Source organism: Odontesthes bonariensis, chromosome 1 (genome assembly GCF_027942865.1).
Source record: "Odontesthes bonariensis isolate fOdoBon6 chromosome 1, fOdoBon6.hap1, whole genome shotgun sequence".
In the NCBI taxonomy this organism is placed as follows: domain Eukaryota; kingdom Metazoa; phylum Chordata; class Actinopteri; order Atheriniformes; family Atherinopsidae; genus Odontesthes; species Odontesthes bonariensis.
In genome coordinates, this window is record NC_134506.1 from 15,498,539 (window position 1) to 15,511,023 (window position 12,485).

At 39.5% G+C, this 12,485-nt stretch overlaps 1 protein-coding gene across 5 annotated transcripts in view; it reads right to left on the reverse strand.

Annotated features, from left to right (window-relative positions):
- Positions 1-12,485, reverse strand: part of cdkl5 (cyclin dependent kinase like 5) — a 51,451-nt gene that overhangs the window by 13,037 nt on the left and 25,929 nt on the right. For 3 of the 5 annotated variants that reach the window (XM_075481488.1, XM_075481298.1, XM_075481129.1), the window contains exons 9-16: positions 9,264-9,366; positions 7,819-7,905; positions 7,322-7,402; positions 7,068-7,243; positions 4,482-5,338; positions 3,800-4,140; positions 1,198-1,299; positions 769-874 (exon numbers count right to left, since the gene is read on the reverse strand). In XM_075481488.1, the coding sequence (XP_075337603.1) occupies positions 769-874; positions 1,198-1,299; positions 3,800-4,140; positions 4,482-5,338; positions 7,068-7,243; positions 7,322-7,402; positions 7,819-7,905; positions 9,264-9,366 (1,853 nt within the window). The remainder of the gene's footprint in view (positions 1-768; positions 875-1,197; positions 1,300-3,799; positions 4,141-4,481; positions 5,339-7,067; positions 7,244-7,321; positions 7,403-7,818; positions 7,906-9,263; positions 9,367-12,485) is intronic. The other 2 variants (XM_075481215.1, XM_075481396.1) reach the window with 2 other exon arrangements.

Below are 12,485 nucleotides of genomic sequence, written 5' to 3' on the forward strand. Positions count from 1 at the left end.
ATCCTGTTTTTTTTTGTTAATCCTATTTAAATAAAATCCTTTCTGTTGGCTTGTATTTGTGTTTCATCTTGTCTAATTTCAGTCAGTGCTAGAGAAATCATTTTGCATTGTCTTTTTTTGTTCACTGCTATATAAATACAGAAAACTTGGCTCTCCTAAAATAACTTTGCCGGTACCACGTGGCACATACTTGGTGACAGGATGAATTGGGGAACCATATGCAGAACATAGCCAGGTAAAATCCAAAAGGCGAGGTTTAGAAAATGAAGCTGAAGTCAAGCCCGGGTAATCAGTTCATGAGGTATTTTACACAAGTAAGTAGTTGGCGGAGACAAAATCCAAAAACAGAGAAAAATCCAGAAACAAACAATATACATAAGGATGATACGAAATGCAAAAAGTACAAACAAGCTAAGGTCATACACTCATTAGGAAAACACATGGATCTGAGGCTGCTAAGCCGTTACAATGGAACTTGGACAATCTGGCAGCAAACAACAGAAACTGGGAAGTATACAAAGTATACACAGCCAGGTGTGGATGGCGGGACCGGAACAGTGGGGCAATTGAGTAAACACAAAACAGGTGTAGATCAAACATTGGATGCAAAACAGAAATTAGCAAAGACAATATCAATTTAGAAAAAAAAACAAAAAAACAGGAAGTGAACAAAAAAGCTGACTTAAATAAGAGTAAACAGAGAAGTTCAAACTGAATCAAATTACAAGCCATGACGCACTTTGTCTTATGGTAAATCCTGTTCCTTACCTCTGTAGAAGCTGCCCACTCTCCGAGGCATGGACTCAGTGAAGATCATCCGGTTCTCTTTGGAGGAACCTCCGTCCTCACCGTGAGGGTCGTGATACATCCCAACCTAAGAAATACACACATCACCCAGGAACCCAAACACACGTGGACACACAGCCACACAGAGTTCCTTCAGCATCTTCAGATTTGTAATTAATAATCCCAATAATCTTTGTATACCAGTAGCTATCACATTATCTACTGGCATTCATCACAAGACAGTCAGGACAATCTTAGAGCCTTTCAGTGAAGTTACTTTTACAACAGCGACAACGTGCAATGAGGCTGTTGACCCAACAATAAACAGAAAAAGCTATGGAAACCAGCAGTCAGAAGAGCTGCTGTCTGTGTTGGGTGGGTCGGAGGCAGGGAGGAATCTGGGGGTCGGACCTCATTTTTAGGGCGCTGTGTATGAAAAGCAGCAGTGTTGTCCCTCGTAGAGTCTTTGATGGGGGCACAAGGGTGGCTCATGTCTTTAGGGGACTGCTCACTCTGTTGGGAAGACGGACAGGTGTGGGTCAAAGCAGACTAGAGAAGCAGCACGAAGCAGTGACAATGATAATGTGAGACAGTGACACCCCCTACACACACTCATTAGCTCATGAAACACTCATACTCGCACAGAGACACATTTTAAATGCACAAGTTGCAACATATGAAAAAAATCCCAATTTGATACTTTTACATCAATTCATATCTCAAGTAATTGAGCTCCAATACATTTAGGAAATGGAATAATTTCTCTGTATGGGATTTTTCTCATCAACATGCCACATGGCGGCATAAATTGCATAATTTTTGTGTAGCAACAGGCCTTTGAACCCATCTTCAAAACTCAGCAAGTTGCAGGTTAGGTTTTCTTGAAGGTGACACACTGTTGCCATGAAAATTGTGTCAAAATCCCTCATTCTTTTTAAAATTTCAATAATTGATATTGCCCTCCTTGCTGGCCACTCTGTCCTTCAATAGAATTATTATGTTAAAAAAAGTAGTGCTGGTAAGTTGTGACCCTTTATTTTTATGATTCATTTTTATTGTGCATTTGAAACTGAGTCAGTTTAAATTTAGGGATGAATAGAGATAACCATTTCTCCTTGATTACCCTTCAGATATCTCAATGACGAAGAATAAGTACATTCTATTCAAATAATTGACTTTTAAAATATGAACAAGCAAATACCTGATTTTGTGTGAAACTGTGCCAACATGTCTGTTGTTCTCAAATGATATGAAAATCGATATGTGGTAGTCTGTTACATCATTCAGTCAAATAAAAAATGGGGATCAGTTGCATGGGAAAAGACAGCCCCAGAAAGGAAGACCTGGCTTGTGGATAGCTTTAACACACTGAGTCCTGCAGGAAACCTTTTATTTTCAACTTGGATGTGACTGTTCCACACTGACGATTTGATTCCCTTTTTTATATATACTTTTCTCTTGTTTTATATATGAACCAAAGACACTCAGTTTAGTTTAGAACGATACGTGGCTAAGGCTAGGAAAAACAACATTGTTTAGGATCAAATTCACAACTTACTTAACCTAACAAAGTGACAGTTCATGTCACATGACACAAAGGAACCCCTGTGGCTGAGAAACATACATATGACACCTTAAAAAATTAAGTAAAATAAGTACTATACGTTAGGAATGAATGCATTATACATAACTGTGATTTCTAGAGAGATACTGTAGATGACTGGCAGGGGCAATGTAGGGCCAAATATTGACAGGATGTAGGGTTACATGGTCCCCATCGGTTTAAATGGTGGGAAGTCTTGCAAACACGTGTGTAGAGAAAGTCTACAATTACACACATCTCGATGATGTATATTTTCAACTGGAAAAAGGAGTGGGAATGGTGCTGATGGCATGTTTTTTCAGGTCTAAATCATCTAGTGTGCCTCCAACTTGAATCCTCTGGTAACATGTGCAGTAAACAGACAAAAATGTGAACAACCATGTCCTCAATGGAGCAAGTTGCTTATGTGAAAGTGTGGTTCAAAAATAAGTATATGGCTGGTCTTAGTCTGTACAGTATTACAGACAGTTATCATATACATTCACACTTACCAATCAGAGGCAATATGGGATTCAGTGTCTGCCAGGAATTGAACTGCCAACCTTCTGACTGGCAGATGACTGCTCTTCCTCCTGAGCTGCAGCCACTCCTACATTGTACATTCCTCAGCCAAAGAGGCCAAATGTCTCTGCCATGAGGTGACAAACGGATGTTTTGCGTGGAACCATTGACTTTCCATACAAACCATGGAATACTGTACAAGGAAGTGCTGTATTTAACACCAAACCATTTTCCTTAACCAGAATCAGTTATTATCTTCTGCACTATGGTTTGTTAGAATTAATTTTTCAGTGATTATCAGTGGATCTTATCAATAATTTGTGGAGGTAAACCTACCTGAGTCATCTCTACCACATAGTTTAGGCATGTTATGCTAAAAGTGAGTATTTGTACTTACAACGGTGAAAAAAAATGAATAAATATACTAAGTTCGTGCCAGAAACTTGAGGACAATTTTGGAGCTTGTGAAGCTAAGGGGGTACTTACTTTTTACACAGGAGGATATCAAATCTATTGATATTTTTGTTAAAAAAAGTGATTTAAATGATTTTCTTTATGGTGTTGTTTGAGTATATATATATATATATATATATATATATATATATATGCTTATATGTTTAGGTACTGTTAAGTAGAGGATAATTTGCTTGTTCATATGTATAAAAAAAGCCAGTGCCTTAAATAAGGATGCAATTATTTCTTCCCATGACTTACAGAAAATCTTTGTCCAATGTAAACTTACTCTAAGCTATAATACTGTACAACAGAACTGTAAAAATGTTCAGAAAGTATTCATTACTGAGTTCAGACCACAAATGTGGTGTTACCATGGAGACAGTGTCATTTCCAGAGGTAAAACCCAACCATGTTTTTCATACTCAACACCACTCCCCCAGGACTGTCACTGACCCTCATCGCGTCATCGGTGCAGTCTTCTCTCGAAGAGCTCACAGAATGTCCAGTTAGGGTGGTCCGGTGCTGCAGCTGCGGAGAGAGAACCTGGAGGCTACTGGCTCGTGTTGGTATCGCCTGCCCAGGCGCAGGCAAGCCCGCCATCCCACTCTCAACCCCATGTGGTCGGTGGCGTTCCCTTCTCACATACATGGAGTGGCGCTGAGGTCGTTGCTGAGAGGAGAAGGGAGAGGTATAGCCCAGGCCATAATGATAAGACTCATGTGGGGAAGGCAGAGTGTGAGTAGAGGGCATCCCTGCTCCTCCTGGGTCTAAGAGGTCTGGAGCACCAACATCTTCTGGAGAAAAGAGCATTGTTAAAGTTCCAAGAGCTAAATACATATTTTCTTTCTTAATAACTCAATAATCTATTTAGATGATCATTTGTTAAGCATATAAAATAAGAGAAATTTGCCTGTCCAAGGTTTCTTTTTTGTGTTTTGCTGATTAACCATCACTCGTCTCCAAAACCCCCAAATACTTTATATACATTTAAGTTAAAAAGGTTAAAAAGTCTGAAATTGGAGATTATGACTCAATATACTGACAAAATACTGACCCTAAAATCTAAAATTGATAAAAAGCTATTAAGGTGGAGAATTTATTGACTCTGGAGCATTTATTTGATTCTTAAACCTACCTGGTGCAAAAGATTTATGTCTGGATTTGTGTCTCGATGAGGAGTCGAGTGTGCTGCTCTCCATGCGGGCATTTTGGCTGCTACGAGAGGCGGGGCTGTGCCCAGATCGATCACTGTGCCGAGCTGAGGGGCTGCCAGGGGGCCCTGAAGGACCTGAAGGAGTGTTAAGGTCTAAACAGCTGGCAGGGAAGAAGCGGGCACTGGGACCCACACCAGCTGATGTATTGGAATTTGGGTCATCTAGGTGGAGTCGTCCATCGCTGAGGTTCCCCACAGATTTGGCATCGCTCAGAGCACTGTGGCTCTTCGACAGGCTGAGATAAGAAGCCGAACTTTTAGAAGACGAGGACATGGATCCATGAGCAGAGTCAGCCATACTGTGCGGATGCCGGCCATGTTGTTTCTCTGCTCCAGACTGTAGTGTGTTGGTTTTATTTTCCAGAAAAGTGTGGCGGCTGGCCTGCTGCTGTTGCTGCTGCTGCTGCTGCTGCTGCTGCTGCTGCTGAGAGCGAGAAGAGCTTGGTTTGCTGTGGCTGTACTTTGCCCCATGTCCCTGGTCTGGCATTTTTGGGGAGGGTCCCAAGCTGAAATCAAACTCTGTCTTGCCTTTGGCTTCTTTGGGACTGAGGAGGTGTGGCAGGTTGTTGTTAGCCAAATCTTTGTTGGACGAGGCAGAACGATTGAGGGTCTGGGACATGTACTGGCCTTTGGGGTGGAGTGTTGGACTTAAACTGGAAGGAGCTGGTTTGTTACCATTCAGGAAATTCTCATTGCTTAGGTGATGGAGGTCTCCATGGCGAGGAAGGCTGGAACATTCTTTGCTGTTGGAACGACGACTTGAGCTCTTGGTGTGACTCCTGTAGGGGCAAAGCAATGGGCACGGAATTAGTTTTCATATTAAAGTCTTAGTCTTTTGAATGGAAACTCTATTTGTACTAATGTTTAAAAAATTCATGCTGCCAACAACAGTCTCTCAAAACAAACAAAAAAAACATATGAATACACAAATAAATAAACAATATGTGTAATATGACAAAATATTTAAAAAAAAAATCTCCTTTCTGTGCTTGAGACCACATATTTAGGAATCAGAAGTGATTAGCCACTCAAATACTCATGACGTGACACAACCCCATCGTTTGTTTAGAAGCACCTTGGTCGAAAATAATGCAATTCAATGAGCTGTTCAGATTTACAGCTTAATGTTATGTCACATTTGGCGCTTAGAGTATAATTATCCAGTATCCCCAAGTTCATCTCCACCTACAACTTCAAATCATGCTGCATACGTGTTAGCTCTGGAATGTGAACCCTTTTGCTTTTTTGCTTTTCTATTAACAGCAAGTTCTCATCAGCAGTTACACAATTCACTTAGCTTAAAATAGATCTGAACTAATAATACTCTGCTACAACCTTATCTGAGTCCCCAACTAGGATATATGACTTGTTTATGATTTTGCAACATGTTCTTTTTGAATGCAGCATCAACAGGCATGTATGAGCTCAAAACTGGGAGCCATAATTACACCCACACACACACAAATAAAAAGTGCAAAGCTGTATTATCAATCTTAAAAGTGGCACATCCCATGGAAGAGAGCTACTCAACAGTACTCCACCCTCTAAACCTGGCTACAATGATCTGATTTGTAAAGAAAGGGAGTTGTTTTACTTTAACCCTGTGGTATTTTGACCAAAGACTTTTCATTAAAACAGTTAGGAAATTGTGCCAACTTCTGAAAAAGAGGGCATCATATTTCTATTTTAATACAACAGTTTAAAACAATGCTGAAAAAAATATTTTACATGATTGGGCCTGTACTTTCATGTTTCCTCCACATTTACAAAGTATTTTATGTCTAGTCATGTGAAACCCTGGCAAGTCTTTACTAGGTCTAAATTAGCACAAATGCTTGCAGAGAAAAGGAGTTTTTTAAATTCAGTTTTACAGCTCCTATTAAAATGCGCAGTTACAAAATGCTGCACAAAAACACAAAGTAAACTACAAAATTGCTGCACACACACACTCACATAAACACATATGACAACAGAGATAACTGAATAAACAAACTAATAACAAAATGAACATAATAACTACATAAAAAGACAGACCAGCCATGAAAAAACGTGACATAAGAAAGAAATAGAGGTCTATAAAAACACACTGTAGTAAATAACCTGTTGGTCATCCATCCCACCATCTATTGTCTCCACACACTTTATTCTGTTCAGGATAGTTTGGGGCTGGAGTCAAATTCAGAAGTAATAGGTTGACCAACTCAGTCCATCACACGCAGTCTCATATTCATGTATAATCAATTTATAATCACCAATTAACCTAAAATGCCCCTCTTTAAAGAGTAGAAGGAAAATAGAGCACCTGGAAAAAGGGAAAACTGCAAAAGAATGCCAAGAAGTCTAACAACTGCAGCACCCATGACCCACATTAAACAGATTCAGTTTTAAAATGTAAACTTGTCCAAGCTGAACAAAATCCAATAATCACAGTCTCTCACAGTAAATATTATGTTATTGCATGACTGGACAGTGGGTAAATCCAGACATTCACTCAGAATGTGGTTAGACCTTGTAGGAACTGTGTTCTCTCCATGATGATGCGTTTTCCGCTTGGAGGAGCGCGGTGGGTTGGGGGATGCGGGAGAAGGCCTCTCGCGCTCTGCCTGCCTCAGAGGCTGGAAGACTGGATGGTTCAAACTCTGATCTGTCAGATATCTTTCAGTCGGGTTTAGCAGCAACAGATTCTGTTGGGGAAAGACATGCACTCTTTTTTTCCATAACACAACTAGTTTAATGAATTTGAATATATCTTGATATTTTACCTTAATCAAATCCAAGATTAAACCACTCAAGATGCCCTGGTACCTTCTCTCCAAAGTCTGAGGATGACTAACTGAGGGAAACTGCCATACAGACAAACACACAAACACTGGATGTAAACTGTCCAGCGAGAACTTTTTTTGTGCATCGAAGATCCAACATTCAGTAGATGTCGCACCAGTAAAAAGCAGCTCTCAGGTCAAAGCACACATATCACACTAAACAAACTACCAAGCACGCGCACACACTCACACATTCAAAGTCTTGTTCAGCCCTCTGGGACATTTTCTCTTGCTGCTAAACTGAACACCAACCACCTATCTCATGAGTCATAGCAATCCACTCAGTCATGGTGCTGGGAACACTGCCACAAAAGAAACAGATAGAAGGACACAGAGCTGAGAGAGAAGGAGAAGAGATTAAAAAAAGGAGGAGGATGAGAAGAAAGAGGAAAAAGCAGCAGAGAAGAACAAAATTGGCTGTAGTTAATGTTTCATACCCTGATTCCATGAAATCGCGGGTTGTTGTAGAAGAGTTTCATCTGTTCTGCCGGCAGTGGCCCCAAAACCTTCTGAATGGTGAAGAGCTGGAGGCAAAAGGACGTAGCCTCGTGGTTAGTAGTATACCACTTTTTTAAGATGAGCGAAATATCTGAAAAGTTCCTTGAACTGCTTTCTTTTTCTTTTACTTATCTATTTATTTATTTTTGTAATATTCACGAGGAATTAAAACACAAGTCCAGAAAAATTATCTTCTGGATTTTGAGCCTGAAAGTTGATGCTTGTAGCATGTAAACAGCTATTAGAAGCACAATCTGAAAGTTTTTTCATTTGGAACATCTACAGCACAAACTTTCTACAGATTAGGATCATGTGACATTATCTAAGCAGCAGCACAGGGACTTAATTCACTCTAACGGGAGCTATCATTTTGACCTACTGTATTCCACTTACAAAAAAAAACAATAACAAAAAGCTGAAAACATTACTGAACCATTATCACCTTACAAATTTGACTTTGAGTTGTGTTTCTGGCCATCTGGTGAATGTGCACATTTTATTTTCCTTTTCGCACTTGAGTACACTTCAGTGAAGTAGCTTTAAATCTATTGGCTAAATGCTCCACTGTTCGTCAACTAGTCACTTTTTTATTTTCATGCCTGTTTGCACAGTTGGTCTGTCACATTCTTCAATACCCATTTGTTGCACAGCAATATGACGTCAATGCAAGTGAAGCAAAACACTTTGTAAACCAGAAAAACTGAACAATAACCTCTTCCAAATTAAAACCCCCATGGGTTGTTTGTTCACACAGGCCAGACAAAACGTTTCATGGAAGAAGTGGTTGTCAGAGCAACTGCATGTGAATTGTAAAAATGGCATTCATAACAGAAGCAGTCGCATTGTAAAAAAAATGTCTTTTTTGATTGTTTTCAAACCTAAACCAAGAATTTTTTATTTCTATCTCTAATCAATTAACGTTATTGCCATGACCCAACCGAGAAGTGGGAAAAAAAGGGTTTTAGTAATGTGCTGTTGTGTTATCAACTAAACGTAAATTAGAAGGGAAAAAACAGCTGTCATATGTAGCATAACCAGTCATGGGTGATATTTAGAGGTGTGAACAGTTAACCAATATCGCCCTTTACATTGGAGGACTTGTTGGAACATTGGGAGGAGCTCCATGGAGCTGAGGGAAGCTGCAGAGGTTTAACAGGTTTCTGTAGATTTCTCACTATGAACAACATAACTGGGAGCAACAGCGTATGAAAAGTTGTTAAAAAAGATTCACTATACAACCCTCAGAAATAAAATAGATCTTCTTGTACTAACAATGGGGAAGGTAGGACCTTTAAATGTGTTGCAGATATTCGATGACTTTACACCTATTTCTTATTTTATATCTGCCTGTGTAATTACCTTCATATTACACCATATTACCAACCTGATCAATCTCGCTTTCCCCTGGAAACAAAGGCTGTCCGTCACTCAGCTCCCCGAGGATACAACCCACCGACCACATGTCCACTGCCTTTCCATAGGGAGCCCTGAGATGGAGAGAAACTGACACATTAGTTTATTATTTCTGCATAAATATTATTCGAGTGAAGAACATCGGCGACCCACATGAAGACCTTGTTTATTAGATGATAGGGTGATAATGACAATGAAAATGAGAGTGACGATGATGGAGTCCCCAGATTAAGTAAAGATGATTACAAAGGGGTGACATTTTTCATGATGCTGCTGGTGGAGTGAAAAAAATTATTTTCTGAGCAAACAGAGCTGAGGAGCCCGCTGAGAAATGGTGAGAGATCTGGCAGCACGGAAAGCAAAGGAGCGCTGGTGTTGGAGGGAGAGAGTATTTGAGTGGGCGGCATTCAAACACTGTCTCAGCAGCAAATGTTCCAGGGCATTTACTAAATCAAGCTACAGCAGCGAGGATAGATGACGTTCAGCTGTCTTCAAGTTAGAATGGATATTTGATGCAGCAAAAGCACCAAAACGAAATGATAAAACATGATAAAAAAAAAAAAGCAAAGCTGAAGTTCGATCTCAGGATAGAGTGAGGGGATGTTGGTTCAAGTCACAGTGTTGCAGCAGATTATTCATTTTCTGCTTTCCCAGTGATCTGGCAACACCGATAAAAAACTAAACATGGAAATGAACAACAGAAAATGGTTATGGAGTTTGGGCACAAGTACACACCAACAGATTGTAGAGGCCATCAGAGGGGGGGTCCATTGTCCTTCTCAAATGACTATGGACATGAAATATGAACGTGAAAAGTGGACATTATGACGTAGGAAAATGTAGGGAGACGTAGGCAGTTGATGTGCTCAAGAATCAAAACACCTAAAACTGCAGCTTCCAGTCTGACAATCAACCTTCCTCTGAGTTCTTTAGTAACTCTAAAAGATAATCTTGCTGCCACTTAAGTTACTGAAATTTTTGGTTAACTGAAGCCAGATCTCATCATGACAGATTGTGAAATAACTAGATTGGTCCTGTCCTGTGTCTAGTCACAGTGCCATTGTCTTGTCAGGCATTGTAGTTTTACATTTAAGGCATAAAATTGCACAACTGAAATTTATTTCTTACTCTGTTCCCTACATAGACACGGCCTAATTTTGATTCATCAGCACATGAATATTGTACACATCCATACGTAATCCTACATGATGATGTCCACTTTTCATAGCTAGTGCTTCATTGGCTGCAAACATTTATAATAAGGAGTGAGGGGATAGAAGCAGACACTAACTTTGAGATTTTTTTCACTGTGTTTTTCAACATTCACTGTACTTTTCTTACCACTGGTGATTCATTTATTTTCTGCTGGGCTCTCAGACGCAAATGCTGAGGGTTCGACGGGGTGTTAAAAGGCGTTAACAGTATATATTACGAATCAGGTGGTAAGACAGTTACTAAAATCAACATGATCACAGCTTACACAGTTTTGTATTCATGAGCTGTGATTCCCATCCTGTCATATAAATGCTACCCAACAAAAAACAACAGCCTAAGGACACGTTACAATCACACAATTTCCAACCATGGACTGTGACTCTACCAGGAGTTTGACTGATGGACAATCCATTAAACATGTTCTGATGTGAACGAGCTGTCAACTGGGGTGTATTAAGACTTTAATAAGAGAACTCGATTTAGACTTAGCTCGGATTTGGGTGGACCGTACTACATAAACAGTACATTTAACAGTACTTTTTAGTTTATGTGTTTTGCGGATATGTAACTTATCAAAATGTTATTAACTAGAGTTTACAATTGAGGTCTCTTTGAACAAATTTTATCATTGCTTTTAGTAAATGGCTTAAAACAATCAGTTTTGCAGTGCTAAAAAACAACACAAAGTAAAGCAACGCTAAGCTGATAAAACCATTAGAAACAGGAAATTATATCATTGCGGTATAAATTATTTTTTAAAGATATGCTACTGTTATAGTTAGATAACAAATGAGAAATAAAATAAAATCAGCTGACAAACATATAGATCCCTGTAAAACAAACTGCCAGCCTCAGATGCTATTGTTATACTGACATTTATGTGCAGTGGAAAAACTAACACCAGAGATGCCTTCGTCTGTCTTTGTTAATCAGTATGAGTGCCCATTATGGCGCTTATGTGTACGTTCACCAGGTAGATCGGTCCCCTCACATCTGCCCTCATGTGTTTGGGGTTTTTCTCTTGCTACATATTGTTATATAAAAGTCTTCCCACATTTTAATTCTGTCATTACTGCTCTGGGCCAACAGTATACTAGCATGCCACCTTTCAAGCCAATCAGTCTGATCCCTGTTCTTTAAAACTTTCTTCTGTTCTGTCATTTCCCCTCCAGCCTGACTTTTGCTCAACCCGTCTCCTCCCATCTCCATCTCTTCCTGCTACAAGAGGAGCCTCATCTGAATTGTCTGCCACCTCCCATCTCAGCTCATTCACCACCACTGTCTACACTCCAAGGGAGGTCCTATCTTATCCACCTTTCTGTCACTGCCCCATTTAGATTATGCATCAGATTCTATTTATCATGCAAAATTGTTTCAAATGTACTCATGTTACATCATTAAAATTTGTTTAATCTTTTTAACTGAACCCCTCATGGCTGCACGTTCCTTTAATATTAAAGTATTCTACATTCACTCTGTATCTTTGGTCAGAAAAGTCAACCTGACACATATGGGATCTTTAGAAACTTTGATAACAGCTTGTAATGAGCTTCACAATGATCATATAGTCCATCCATCCATTTTCCATACCCGCTGAATCCGTCGGTCGGGTCGCGGGGGGGCTGGAGCCTATCCCAGCGGTCATTGGGCGAGAGGCGATCATATAGTCTTTCTGGTATTATTACAAAACTGCTTACATGACTGTTTTTATTTTTAGTGTCACAGCAATCTCTGGCTTCAAGCTGCTAAATTTCCACCAATAATTAGAAATCATTCAAATGAGTTTGACAAGTTCTAAATTTGTGGATATAAAAGCACTGATATTGGGTTGGGACTGAGGTATTGAAAACTGTATCATGAGAGAAAATGATGAATTGTATTTCCCCATCCCATACACTCCTAAAGGAAAATGAAAATGTATTATATTTAGTGTTGGGGTAAAATAATAATAATAATAATAATAATAATAATAATAATA